General features: G+C 63.8%; 1 protein-coding gene across 1 annotated transcript; it reads right to left on the bottom strand.

The window, feature by feature from the left end:
• Positions 1-1,231: 1,231 nt before the first annotated feature.
• POFUT2 (protein O-fucosyltransferase 2) lies at positions 1,232-13,562 on the bottom strand. Its single transcript, XM_059921719.1, has 9 exons — positions 13,399-13,562; positions 11,801-12,051; positions 9,696-9,840; positions 8,996-9,106; positions 6,504-6,570; positions 4,563-4,688; positions 4,095-4,275; positions 3,819-3,942; positions 1,232-2,491 (listed from the first exon to the last, which is right to left on the bottom strand). The coding sequence occupies exons 1-9, from the start codon at positions 13,527-13,529 to the stop codon at positions 2,338-2,340; spliced, it is 1,290 nt and encodes a 429-aa protein (XP_059777702.1). The 5' UTR covers positions 13,530-13,562; the 3' UTR covers positions 1,232-2,337.
• Between the last annotated feature and the right edge of the window lie 746 nt (positions 13,563-14,308).

The raw sequence follows: 14,308 nt of genomic DNA on the forward strand, positions 1-14,308 counted from the left end.
CCCGTGGTGCAGGGGAACCGGCCGCGCACGGCTGGGGTCCCCAGGGAGCCACAGTGGCAAGCTCCCCCGCTGTCCCCTGGACCTGATGCCCTGATCCAGCGGGACTGTCCGGGCCGGCGATGCAGGGATGCGCTCTGTGACCAGGCGGTTTATTTATAAGCCCCGGTGCAGCGCCGACCCTGTGACCTCAGAGTCGGGCACGAAATCAGGGCGCAGGGTGGGGCGGCCCCAGATGTAGGGAGGTGGCTCCACGTCCGGGAACCCCCGGCCTGCAGAGGGCGGCTGCCGTCCCTGGGGGGGGCCTCTGGAGCCCTCGGGGGACACTCACCACGCGTGCCCCCGCTGAGGCGGACAGCGACCCCACCCCACCCCCTCTGGCTCGCCTTCCTTCACCCTCGATGTGTTTCTGAAATTCCGACGACGGCACGACACGCTCCAGACAGCCTCTGACGATGCCCTCCTGCGGCCTGCCCGGTGCCCCATCAGACACGGCAGAGCCGAGAGCGCGGGCAGGCCTGGGGCTGGGGAGGCCCACGAGGCCACGGCTCCTCCTGTCTCCGTCAGGACGGGGGTGCGATGCCCGGAGGCCGCCTCCTCCTCCGGCCCCGCCCGCGGTCAGGGTCCCCACAGGCTGCCCCACCCCTCAGCCCTTCCACGTGGCCAAGACCACAGGCCCTGGCCCCACGTCCTTCCAGCAGCTGAGACGCCACCTCCCGACCACCCACCCCGTGTCCGGTGGCCCTGACAGTGTCACCTGGAGCCCGGCTTCCAGGCTGTCTCCCGCTTCTCCACAGACCCCCGGCGGCCCCCACCCTCACTGCCCCTTGAGACTCACCCCTGCCCCCTCCGCCGCGTGGCCCGCACCCACTCCCGCATCTCCCTGCCTTCCCACCACGTGCCCTGCGCTCTAGGGTGGGGTTTCGCTGCCTGGTCTTTCCCAGCAGGATGCAGACCCCAGGGAGGCTCTACTGCTGCCCCCTCGGCACCTAAACGACAGCAGTTCTCAAACCTGTAGAACCGCACGCTCTTTCCAAACAAGCCTGGCGGCCAACGTGCAAAGAACGAACAGCCGGCGGGGCAGGTGGTGCCAGGCTGGTGCCTCCACGATGCTCACAGCCGTAAACACAGATGACGACAACACAGCTTTTCTTAAAAAGGAAGGTAACGGCCAAGTCCAAATGCTTGGACCAGCGCTCAGCCGAAAGAGAACGCAGGGTGGGAAAAAGCACCGTTTCTAGAAAACGTATTTTATTAATACTTGATGTACAAAGAATAAATATCTCACCGTTTCACCCGGCACGGCTGTGACACCGCAGGACCCTGCCGTGTGATCAGGGCCTCTCTAGAGCTCAGGAAGGAGATGCCGGGTGGCCGGGGCCCAGACTCATGGGTTCTGCAGGGCTCCCAGCGCCCACATTGCCAGTCACCCCAGGTGTCGTGGTAAGTAGGGCGCCTAGTCGGAGGGGACGGGGTGGGGCCCCAGCAGTGCCCTCACGGTAGCTCCGTGGCGGCCGTGCTGAAGTCCCAGCACAGGGCTCTGCAGACCGGCCTCCGCCCCGCGTGCAGCAGCTGCTCCCCAAGGTGCCTTCCGAGGCTGGAGTGACCCCGCTCCTCTCGGCCGCACCCCTGCCCTCGCGCGGGGATCGAGGACGAGCATCCGGCCACCCCTCGTACTGCTGTGGCCGTCACAGACCAGACAGCCTGGACAGCTGGATGGACCCTGCAGACAACCGGGGGGGAGGGGCCCCCATCCCCGTGAGCACACAAAGCACCGGGACTCGCCAAGGAATGTTCCGACGCTCTGGCCCAGGCAGTCGGGGCGGATGGGGCAAGGGCATCACAGGCCCCCAAAGGCCTCAGACCGGCCCCGTGATGTGGCGCTTCGCCCGCCATCCAGCTGGCACGCGGTCCCACGGGGAGAAGCGCAGGACCAAGGGCCCTGCTCTGTGGCACACAGAGGGTCAGCACTGTGGCCGCCGCCCGGGACAGGAGCAGCCCAGGTGCCAGGCCTGCCCGACGCCGCGGGAAACGCTCCTGACCAAGGTCAACGAGGACAAGCCGGCACCTCCGAGGCATCATGGGGGCCTCGCTGGCTGCGGAGACACGGTTCCGGATCGGGAGCCAACAACCCGCATCCCGGGGAAGCGGTGGCTCCGGGTCACGGCAGACAGGTGGGCCTGGGGAAGGCAGGGCAGACGCAGCGTGGCTCCGCAGGGCTCCCGGGCCTGAGACCGGAGAGGGGACAGCCTGCTGCCCAGCCGGGGGGTCCCTGCCCCGGCGGCGCCACCTGTCCTAAGGGCAGCTGCGAGCCCGCGTGTGGGGCGCCCGCGGGCCGGCTCAGTACGCGATCCTCCAGTGCGTGGGCTGCTCGCACGCCTTCTCCTCGTCCCCACAGAACCGGTTGTAGGTCGTCTTGGGGTCCAACCCCAGGATTTCTCTCTCCTCGTGAATTCGAAAGGAGAACGTGGAGACCGAAGTGCCGATAAAAAACCTGCTGAGAAACGTGAGGTCACCGGGGCTGCGGAGCAAACCTGCCAGCCACGCCCACCCCCGGCCCCAGGTGCCCGCCCGGCCCCCCACCCCAGTCTCCTCGGCCGGGGCTCCCCGTGGCCAATCGCCACCACGCGGCCTGGGCTGGAGGAGCCCGGAGGCCAGGCTGCGGCAGCCGCAGGGGCTCGGGTGACAGGTCCCGCACCAGGGGCAGGCTCGGGCCACTGCTAGACCTCGGCTGCTTGGGGCAGGGGCTCAGGGCCAAGCTCAACCTGCAGGCAGGCCTCCCCGCTGAGGGGCGGAGCTGCAGCCGGAGAAGGAAGAAACCCCCTCCAGGGACGGCATCTTGGAACACACGTGCCGGAGGTCTGCTCCCTGTCACCGCCAGGTTTGAGCCCAAGGCGGGCGGGGAAGAGCGAAGCCCCGAACCCCATTCCCCCGCCCCCCACCAGCAGAACCTCGGGGCCGAGGGGCAGGGCCCAGAGCACAGGGCTGGGCTGGGGCTGCTCCCTGCACCCCTGGTGGCGCTGAGCCCGCCCTCACCCCTCTGCTGGGCGCTGAGCCCACCCTCACCCCTCTGCTGGGCGCTGAGCCCGCCCTCACCCCTCTGCTGGGCGCTGAGCCCGCCCTCACCCCTCTGCTGGGCGCTGAGCCCGCCCTCACCCCTCTGCTGGGCGCTGAGCCCGCCCCCTCACCCCTCTGCTGGGCGCTGAGCCCGCCCTCACCCCTCTGCTGGGCGCTGAGCCCGCCCTCACCCCTCTGCTCGGCGCTGAGCCCGCCCTCACCCCTCTGCTGGGCGCTGAGCCCGCCCTCACCCCTCTGCTCGGCGCTGAGCCCGCCCTCACCCCTCTGCTCAGCCTGGAGGAGGTGTCCCCTGGAACAGGTCAGGGCACACGTCTACCTGGGAAACCACACAGGCCCCTGCACCCAGCATGTCTGAGAATTCTGGAAGGAGAGGGAAAATCACCTACTCTGATCTGATTTTCCACTTCACTCCAAGTGCCCGACTCACCCCAGCCCTGCTCTCCCAGCGCCGGTGGGCAGATGAGCCCCAGAAGAATCCCCGAGGCCCGGGCCCAAGTCCCTGTGGGCAGCTTGCCTCCCATGACAAGGACGGGACACTGGGCAGGGTGCCCCGCGGGTGCCCGAGATGTACCTGGGGACCAGGACTCAGGGGCGGGCGGAGCGGGCATGGCCCCTCCCCCGAGACAAGACGAGACAGAGGAGAGACCCCAGGTGAGGCAAGGAGGGCCGAGCTGGGGGTCTGCACGTGAGGACTCAGCCTCGGACACGGGCTAGGCGTGTACGCGGCGGGAGGGGCTGCTCACCGGGCGTGTGCGCAGACCCACTGGTCCACGATGGCGACGCCCCCGTCCTTGTAGAGTTCCAGCTCCTCCCACGTGGGTTCGAACCGCACCATCTCGGGCAGCAGCCGCCGGAGCCCATCCAGCTCTGCAGGTGCATCACAGGAGGTGACGGGGCCGCAGGAGACATGCGTGTGCATGCGCTCACACTGAAGGACCACGGAGAGGGGGACGAGGAGCACAGAAACACAACCCCCTCCCATTAACTGTGGGAGAAACAGACGGATGGAAGCCATGTACCCTTCCTGGCAGCATCCGTGGCCACGAACACCTTGTCCAGCTGGTGGGTCTTCATGAGGCTGCGGATCCTCCTCACGGCCCCCTCCAGGCTGGGCACGTCCTCCCTGTGCCCCCAGATGAAGTCCTTCCTCCTCAAGTGGACGCCCAGGTATGGGCCCCCCAGCGAAGAGCCCAGCTTGACCTGGTGGAGGAGGACCCGATAGGCTGGTGACGATCGGGCGGGACGTGGGGGGCCTGATCGGGTCCCTCTAGGGATGGATTACTGGCCAACGTCCCTACACCTGCACCAGGACAGGGGGCTCACTGCTGACGAGCGGCGCCTCTGGTGACTGGGGCAGTGGGGCCGGGCAGCCCTGTGACAGACAAGGTGCCCCGTTCTGCCCTTTCCTGAATGAGAGGATTACTTGTCAGGTGTCTAAAGAGATAAAATGCATGCCCCCCACCAAGGATTACAGAGGTGGGGGCTACCTTCATCTTGGTCCAGTCCTCCTCGAAGGGGATCCTGTCGGCCGCGTCCGTGGAATTGAGGTACCTGCTCCGGAACTCGTCCCCCACGGCCCGCAGGTGCTTGGCGAACACCATGCTGCGCCGGGTCTGCGGGTGCAACGGGCCGTGAGCCCCTGCCCCGGGGTCCCCGCCCGTCACCCCTCCCCCCCGCGCCAGGGTCCCCGCCCGTCACCCCTCCCCCCCGCCCCAGGGTCCCCGCCCGTCACCCCTCCCCCCCGCGCCAGGGTCCCCGCCTGTCACCCCTCCCCCCCGCGCCAGGGTCCCCGCCCGTCACCCCTCCCCCCCCGCCCCGGGGTCCCCGCCTGTCACCCCTCCCCCCGCAGGTGCTGAGGGGGGTCACCACCCTTCAGGGCCGGCGGGGACCACAGTGCTGTCATGAGGCACAGAACCACCGTGTCCACGTGTTGACACCTCTGCGCTTCTGCAACAACCCGCCCAGGAGGCACCCAGGTCGCGGGTCCAGGGAGCAGGGTCCCACCTGGGGGCCTCTGCCTGCCCAGCCTGCCCGCAGGAGGCATCAACGGCCCCTAGACAGGGCAGACCCTGAGAGCTGGGGGTCAGGGGCTGCAGAGGGGGCAAGACACCCACTTCCCCAGGTGGAGGAAGGACCAGACAGGCTGAGGCTGGTGACGACTGGGCGGGACCTGGGGGGCCTGACGGGGTCCATCTAGGGACTGATTACTGACCAACGCCCTGCAGGGACAGGACAGGACGCGGTCCAGGGATGGACCTCGCCACATGCGGGGCTGCCCTTCATCGTGAATTAGGTGCGGAGATTACAGAATACCAACTGCATTTTTTTGGCAGCAAATACCATGTTTTTCTTTTTCAAATATTACCTGCCATAAATAATAAACGTGCACCTCAATTAACAGACCTGGGAGCCCCTGCGGCAGAAAATACCATGCCCACCATGTGGAAACGGGGGTGGGGGGCATGGCCACGGGGCTCTGTCCACACCGTCGGCAGTGCCAAGGTGCAGAGATCCGGGGAAACCGGTTCCCGCACAGGGGCCTCGGGAGAAGCGACACATCCACCGGGAGCCCCAGACGAGGGGGGCGCAAATCCCCGCGGGGAGGGGAGAAACCAGGCTGCAAAGTATCTGCCTTGAGGGAGCTCAGCACTCATTTCTAATTTAAGAAAGCTGTAATTTGCCTAAAAACTTCAACTTCACTTCAACAATACACAAACGCCCCTTCGAAGATCAGTGTCTGCACAGGCCCCAGGACCCGGGGGAGCACGGGAGCCGAGTGGGGCAGGCCCCATGTCCCCTGCAGCCCACCCACCCTGATGGCCCTGGAGGCTCCTTCGCCCGGCAGAGCCCCCGACAGGCCAGGCCGACTTCACCTGGGTCCCCACCTTGCAGCCAAAGGCTCTTCTCAGGGAATGTCTGACGCTTTTGCCAAACTGTTGCACCGGCCCCCGTCGGCAGAACTGCGCCTCTTTTCCAAACCAGACGCCTGACGATTAAGCCGTCCCCACCCCCAGGAGGACAGGAGAAGCCTCTCGCCCACCCGCCTCACTGTCACTGTCACTGTCTGCGCACCCAGAGCCAGCGCTTCCCCGTCAAAGCAGAGCCCGACTCCGCTATTAAGGACTCGGGGCACAGAACGCCCCACCTTGCAACGCTGAGGACACACGGCCAGAGCTCTAATTCCAGGTTCTGAGCGCGTCAGCAGGAAAGGACAGCCGATGCAGTGCAGGAGGCGGGGCCCGGGACGCCCCAGCCCGCGCCCTGGAGCACCTCCTTGGGCAGGGGCAACGCTCACCGGCGGGCCCTCCCCCATGCCTGCTAAGCGCCTCATCAGGTTAGTCAGCAAGGCGGAAAGCAAGAGCTGCTGAGGGCCTTGGGTTTTCCAAAACTAAACACACGTACAGAGATGCTCGCCACACAACACTCACGTCCCAGTACTCCTTCCCTCCGTAGTGGTCGTGAAGGAGGTTTTCGGCTCGGTCTAACATCACGGACCTATTTTTAAACAACAGGAAAAGAAGGTTTTCATGTTCACACGCTCCAGAGAGCACGGTCATGGGGGAGGCCCTGGGCCAGGGAACAATCAGGGACGAAGTCTGAGACGGTCAAACCTTGCTGGGTCGCCTGGGTGCGTCTGGGCAAATCTCTGCTGAGCCTCTCACAGGCAGCTGCCTGCAGCAGCTTCTGATTCCTAACTGGCTCTAAACACTGACGGACTCTGTCCTGTCCCAGCCACTGAACTGGCTGAGCTACCAAGCTCGCTTGTGACTCTCAACGCAAAAAAACCCACAAGTAAACAAAACATAAAATTAGCAAATGGAACCCAGCAATATATTAAAAGGATGACACACGTGACAAATGGAGTTCACACCAGGAATGCAAAAATGGTTCAGTATCAGAACATCTATGGCTTAACTCATCACGTTACTGGATAAAGGGCAAAACCATATAATGATGGCTACCCCAAAGGAACAAAACTCAGTATTTACTCTTACTTTTAAAAACCACCTTAATGAAAGAGTCCTTATCACGGTTGTATTTCTCCAGCCAAAAGCCAGCCTCTTCTCCAGGGAAGGCTCAACTCCCTCCTTGCAAAGCGAGGGGCAGGAAAGGTGGTCTGCCTGAGCTAATCCAGCAACCTGAAGAATCAGCACACGTGGAAAGGACCCTCCAGACACAGGCCACGAGTGCGAGGCGGTGGCCTGCGTCTCCCCTGGGGTCTAGGAGCAGCGTGGCCCCCGCGGCACCCCTGACAGCGTCTGCTGCTGAATTTGCTACCAGGCCGCCTGCCCTTTCCTGGCTGACCTTTAGAAGCTCTGCCTGTACCTGACCCAGCCCTGCACGGACTGACGTGGCTGAGGTGCTACAAGCCCCCCTCTCTGTGGTTTGCCTTTCCATCTTGTTAACGCCCTCTACTGACGGACAAGACTGACTAATTTTAACGTAACTGAGTGTATCAACCTTCTCTCTCTGGTCAGTGCTTTTCACATCTTGAGTTTTCTGCATGGTGGGGGTCCCCCCAACCCCCGTCCAGCCTCGTGGGTCTCAGCGCCGCCATCTCCCCGCTGTCAAGCCCCCTGCGTCTCTCTTAAACAGAGGGGCCTCCGGGCACAAGTCTGTCCTGGGCTCAGCTCCCCTTACTCACAAATGGGACTCAGAAGAAACGGTCCCACAGCCCAAAGCTTCAGCCAGATCTGCTTTTGAAATGCGAACAGTTGTAAGACGAGTAACGCGGGGCCCCAGCAAGCGGTACCCTCAGCAACCTCGTCTCTCACGTGGAGCTGGGACCCACCGCGCAGAGCAGGCGTCTGCTGCCTCCGTGGACCCGCTTGCGTTTTGCTGACACAGGCCCGGGGGGGGGACCCGGCCTGGCATTCTGGCACACCGGGGCTGTGCTGGGACAGTCTGCACCTTCCCGGGCCCCGGAGAGCACAGGAGGCCTGCCCTGTGCGTGCGCAGGCTCAGGGACACTGAAGGTGGCTAAGAGGAGGAGCCCTCTCAGGGTCCCCATGTCCCCAGCAACTCACACCTGCAGGGAACTCCTAGGACACCTGCCTAGAAACCAAGCACGAGCCCCCTCCTGAGGAGCTCGCCCGGAACCCCAGCCCTCCCCGCTGACCCTCTGGTGGCAGGGCGGGCGGGCGGGGCCCACGTGCCTGGTCTTCTGCTTCCAGGAGGAACCGGTCACGCAGACACACTCCCAACACGCGAGGCCAGGAGCAGCCGCCAGGGCGGTGTGTCCAGGAAAGGCCTGAGCTGTTCCTCTGACCACTCACAGCTCAGGCTTCGAGGAGGCCGGCAAGAGAGCCTGATTTCAGGGGTGGCCCCGAGGGGAAGCACTCCTCGCCCATGCGGAACCTCCAAGGCCAGCTCCGGGCTGCCACCCCAGCCCCAGTCACTCAGTAGTCCCTTCAAAACCCTCCTGGCCCCGCTGGGCCCGCTCTTGTCCTGGCCGTCCCCCTGCCGCAGCCTCACGACCCCACGGCCCTCATCCCCGCCCCCTCTTACTGCCCGCCCCCTCTTACTGCCCGCCCCCCTGCCCCTACGTCCATCCTCACGCCCTGCTACGTCCAGCAGGCCCCCGCTCGCCCCACCACCTCCGACAGGACCCCAGGGCAGGATCCGGGTGTAAATCCAACTGCACCACCCACCAGGGGTGGGACCAGAGACCCCCATGGTGAGGCTCAAAAGCACAGCCGCTCCGAGCAGCACCGGGAGGAGAACAGCCCCGGTCGCCCCACCTGGGGGCTCCCCTGGATCCCAACTGCCGGCCCCCTGGCTCGAGGGGGTGGGAGAGGGGATGAGGTCTGACCCTCCAGCGACGCCCGCGGGCCAGCCAGCAGGACAGAGCACAGGCACAGGCAGACACACTCACACACGTGCCCTCGCACCGGCCATCACCCAGAGACCACACACTCACCGTGCGGACGTGTTTCTCAAAAGCACAGGGGCGATGATGGAAGCCGATCCCTGAACAGACAGACAGGAAACGTTTAAACCTCGCGTCTCTTCATAACCCCAAAACCATCCTCTGGAAAACAAGACCCACGGCATCCGGTTAGTGTGGTTTCTTTTTCCGCGGGCAGTAAGTAAAGTCTACACGCACGGCCTGATCTGGATAAACTCAGCTGGTTCTCTTAGTTCACCAGTAAGTTTTCACAACTTATTGGTCGTGATCACAGGCAGTGACCTTGTGGAAATCTTTAAAGAAACCACAAATTTCATCTGATCTGACGAGACCACGGAAGCTCTCTTCAGGAATCTGGACGGTACGCTGACAGGAAAGCAGGGGCGGCCCGGAGGGAGCCCGGCGGAACGAACGCTTACGGGCCAGGGCCAGTTCTGACGGTAACTGTCCTTAAAGCAGCTGTGCTCTCAGCAGCTTCTGAGCTGCTCCAGGTCTAGAACCGGATTACTCTGGTCCCCCGTGCGGGGGGCGCTTTGGGCGGGTTGGGGAGGACACAGCAGCACGTCCACAGGCAGCTCTTCTGATGACAGCTCAGTCTGGGGTGACAACACCGCCATGATCACGTTCAAGTGCATTAAACAGCACGGGAAAAGGTAAGTGTGTCTCAGCCAGGTATTTCTAAACCAGCCTGAGTCCCCGAACGCGGTGGTACCTGTAATACTCGTGCTTGTCCTGCGAGTAAAGGGGCGGCTCGATGCAGGGCCGGCTGTCAATCTTCTCCTCCCAGGCCCCCTCCTTCCAGCCCTCTGCATAACCTTGCAGGACATAGACCTGGTCAATGAAGGGCCCACCAGACTCTGCAGGAGACAAGGACCGACAGGAACGGTGACCACAGCACACACTGCGGTGATACAGAGAAGTTCCACTGTATTTAACGCCACCGCCTTCCCACACAGGACAGGAGGAAGCTCACAAGAGCAGAGATGATGGAACAAGTGACCTCGGGACATGGGGGTCCTCAGGGGACGGGAGGGCTGCCTGGGGGGGGCTGTCCAGGAGCCAGCAGCTCCTCTGGGCCGCTCAGCGCCCCGACCTCTTACAGCATCCGGCCTTGCCTGGGCCCCCCGTCTCTTTCCAGCCACACCCCCACTTCGCCGTGGGCGGGGCCAGTCCCCACGACGGCCGCAGGCTGCCCTCGCTCTGCCCCTCTCCTCTCCTGCAGCTGCCCGCCTGTGGTGCCTGAAGCCCATGGGGGTGCTCCTTCCCCGGGACGCCTGAATAGCTGACCCGCCTGGACCGTCCCCTCCGCGGCTCGTTCTCGAACGAACAGTTTGAGTTCGCCACTCAAACTGCATCTCCCCGAAAAGGATGCCTTCCCAGTCCACGGCCACCGCCCAGCACTCCGCACCCCTGCCTGCTTTCTCGTCCTGTGGCTCTGGTCACTGCCACGAGCGCTGCGGGTCCCCGCCACTTACTCATGCTCTGCCCCCGCCCCCAACAGGAGGCCCCGGAGAGCAGGGGCCTGTGTCCCCCTCACCCACTGCTCTCCCACACCTGGAGCCTCCCAGCCACGACTCGGCGACAAGTGAAGACGTGCTCACAGGTGCGACGATGGAGCGCACTGACGAGAGAGCCACAGTGAGTGACCCGGTGTCTCGTCCACACTCTCTCTGGCTTGGGCACGAGGCCCGGGCTCTGGGGCTCCTCCTACGGCGGGGCGGGGGGATGCGACACCGGGGCTGAGACGCCGGCCTGGAGGCCTTCCGGGCGTGACGCCCCATGCCTGTCCCCTCTGCAGCGGGAAACCTGAGCTGGTCAAGGCCGGTCTGCCACCGCCACAGTGTCACCCGGGGGCTCGGTCCCCACCCCCACTGCCTGGCCCGAGGGACACGGCCTGCAGAGCGGCAGGGACGACACCTGTCTGCAGTCACGAAGCACCCCTCGTGGCCAAGGCGCCACCGCGCTGGCAGGTCAGGGGCCGGTCCCCTGGGCGCCAGGGCCCGCGCAGACGAGGCCGAGCCTGCTTCCTGGGCTGAGTCGGGTCAGGCAGGCTGCTCCCCAGCCGGAGCGCAGACGGCAGCAGGTCGCCCGGTGGCCCTGTGGCCACAGCGGAGCCCCACACGGAGAACGTCCCCGCGGGGCGGGGTCTGCAGTGCGGTGAGAACAGAACCTGTCACGGAGGACGTGTGGGCCCGGCCTCGGCGGCAGCAGCGACGCTCAGGCCACCAGGCCCTCGCACAGAAGCGCTAAGACCGCCACTCGGGATCTGTGACTCGCTCTTCCGGGCCGCTCCAGGGATCGGGGCAGAGGTGTCCCTGACCGTTTATGTCGTCTCAGTAAAGCAACGGTGAGCTCTAAGAACCTTCATTCTAAGAAATCTTCAACTCTTTCCTCTTAAAAACACTAAAATGAGAAGGGTGACCAGAACCAAATGAGACAGGACGTGTGGTCACACGTCTCCACCAGCACCCAGCCAACGCCACACACACAACATGTCTTCCTTCAGGTAAGAACAGCCTGGCCTGCGTAGGGGGAGCCCTGTGGTCCTGCCCCCTGATCACAGCTCCAGCTCCCCAGGCGGCTGGGGTTTTCAGAGGCGAGGGGACACATAGCTCACATGCTTCAGATCTATTTCCCTAGAAAAACTATGGAAAGGTCAAAATCGCTGGTAGTGGGGGAAATGGAAGCAGGGCCCCTAGGCGGAGCAAAGGCCCAAGGGGAGACGACCCAGCTGGCCGAGGTCTCGGGCCTGGCCTGACGTTCACGCCCAGACCAACGCCCGCCCGGCCCCAGTTACAGGACCGCCGCCCGCCTCACCTGCAATGAACTGCTCATACTCAATGACGGGGATGTTTCTACTGAGACTTGGAAGGTCAAAAAAGTCGGACCAGGGAATCCGGACCTGGTGAATGTCGGGGCTCTTCCAGTGGTAGAGACGGCCCCAGGGGGGCAGCACCAGCACCCACTCCTCAGTCTTCAGCAGAGTCTTCAGGAGTGAGGCGACTCGGATGTAGACGTCCCTGCGGAGGTTGAAGCCCTCCGGGGGGTTGACGTCGTACAGAAGATACCTGGCAGGGAGGGCAGGAGAGTGGTTCTTCAGGGCCAGGGCTCTGCACAGAAAACCCAACACCCCACGTCCACGGCCTAGCGCCCGACTCCAGGCACGGTCAGTAGCTTCTGGTTTGTAACGTGGAGGCAGCGGCCCACCCGTTTCTAGGGGACCAGCCACTTAAAGAGCCTGCAAGTAGGAGCAGAAGACATCTCAGCACCTGTTTAACCACCAGCAATAATTCACAGCTGAGACCAGCAGAGTCTCGCAGCCAGAATCTGAGCACTCACCCTCCAGGGGTTCTCAAACTTCTTGGTCTACAGACCCCCGCACACTCTTAATGATTACCGAGGACCCCAAAGGCTACTGTTTATGTGGATTAAATCTATCGATAATTCCTGATTTAGAATTTAGAGCAAGAACTTTAGAAAAGTATTTATGAATTCCCTTAAAAATAACAAAAATAAACGTATTACCTTCATCATTAGCATTTCCAAATTTCCAAATGAAAAATAAGTATATTTTTCAAGACAAAAATCATGAGGGACAAGAACGGCACTGTTTTTAATTTTTGCAAATCTCTTTTTGGTCTGGTGATTGCTGGATTCTCCTGTCTGCTTCTTCATTCCCTGTGTTATGGTATCACAGGCCAGGTGGTCTCTGGAAAAACTCCACAGTAAACTCTCGAGAGAGCGTGTGCAAAAGGCAGATGATATCCTGGCCTTTCTAAGAAAACGGCCTGGCACCTCTGGGATCCCTGGACACACTTTGAGAACGGCTGCCCTATGTAAAGCAAGACTTCTCTACACAAGCCACAGGCAGGAGACCTCAGCTTCTACTATGTCCTCACAGCTCCCTTCTCTGCATCTCCGTTACTGCAAACGAGGCCATGCTGTGATCCCTGGCGTGAGCCTCCAATCCCCCAAGCCTGCCAGGAAGAGGCCCATCTACCATCCTGACGTCCCGCACCCAGCAGTCTGTTTTCGGTCAAGCCCTCAGTAACTGCTGAATGGCACTGACGTTTGTCTCTTATTCCTGAGACTTATCTATGAAACAACCAACACCTGGATGGGACGGATATTCTGCAGGTAAACAAAGCTGGGCTTTCTTAAGAACCACCCCATTCGAACATCTGATTCGGGGGCTCCTCGAACTCCAGGGAGGGCCTGCATCATGTGACAGGGGCCCCCGGCCTGCCCCCTAACGCGGACCTGCAGCCTGCCCTTCCGGGGGGCTCGCGGCCCCAGGCCAGGGGTCCCGAGAGGCGAGGGGAGACCGAGGCTCCACCGCTCCATTTCCCGGCCTTCCGAGCCCCGCCTCCCGGTTCGCCGGGTCCCTGCCCACCGGCCCAGCCGAGGACGTTTACCGTCTGCGGGACGCCGCCCCCGACAAGATGTCGGCTGCCGACTGGCCGGGCCAGAACTCCTCGCCCGAGGCCGAGGCCGGCGGCCAGGATACCGCCCCGAGCAGCAGGCAGAAGACGCCGAGCGCCGCCATGGCCCCGGGCGGCCACGCACTTCCGGTGGCCGTGCCCCGCCCCGGAAGTGCAGCCCGCCCTCGTGGAGAGCTTCGCCTGTACCACGGCAACGCCACGGGGCCCACCTAGGGCATGAGTCCTGCTTGATCCCGAGTCGGGAAGTTCCTGCGGCAGAACGGACGGAGCTGCTGGGGGCCAAAGGGGGGCCGGGCCGAGGGGCGGGGGCGGGACTGATGGACGGGTGGACTGGGCCGGGGTGTGGGCGGGGCCGAGACGGGGGCGGGGCCGCGCTGGGTACAGGCTGGGGCGGGGCTGGCGCCTGGGGGCGGGTCGGGGGCGGGGCCACGCGTTCAGACGCGCGGAAGTCCTCACCTGCGGGCCGCGCTGGGTACAGGCCGGGGCGGGGCTGGCGCCGAGGGCGGGGCCACGCGGCGTGGGGCGCAGACATCCTGACCTGCGGGCCGCGCGGCCTTCCGCCTGGGGTCCGCTGCTTCCCCTCGCGCCGGACGCGCACAGGGTCAGCGTGCGGGCTGCGGAAGGGCAAGCCAGAGGACTGACCCCAGGCCCGCACGGCTGGCCAGGTGGGGTACCTGAGCCGCAGATCCGGCAGGCCCGCCCGACGGATGGTTCCCAGCGACTCCAGCCAGTGCAGCCACCTTGCCTGTCAGGGCTTCACTCTCTGATGGGGGTCCTGGGGAGCCCTATGCAGACCGAAACCAGCTTTCACACCTGCTCCCTCGCCACAGACCAGGGCTGGCCCCAAGGGCCCTACAGCCCCCTGGCCCGGGAAAGACCACCA

The sequence above is a fragment of the Balaenoptera ricei genome, chromosome 4, assembly GCF_028023285.1.
Source record: "Balaenoptera ricei isolate mBalRic1 chromosome 4, mBalRic1.hap2, whole genome shotgun sequence".
In the NCBI taxonomy this organism is placed as follows: domain Eukaryota; kingdom Metazoa; phylum Chordata; class Mammalia; order Artiodactyla; family Balaenopteridae; genus Balaenoptera; species Balaenoptera ricei.

What these genes read in the sequence shown, in the direction of transcription:
- POFUT2 (XM_059921719.1), bottom strand. Translation starts at nt 13,529, where the DNA reads ATGGCGGCGCTCGGCGTCTTCTGCCTGCTGCTCGGGGCGGTATCCTGG. An exon ending in GGGGCGGCGTCCCGCAGACG is followed by an intron (nt 12,052 to 13,398) that starts GTAAACGTCCTC and finishes CCTCCCTGCCAG; the next exon opens with GTATCTTCTGTACGACGTCA. An exon ending in CACGGATGCTGCCAGGAAGG is followed by an intron (nt 3,943 to 4,094) that starts GTACATGGCTTC and finishes ATGCACCTGCAG; the next exon opens with AGCTGGATGGGCTCCGGCGG.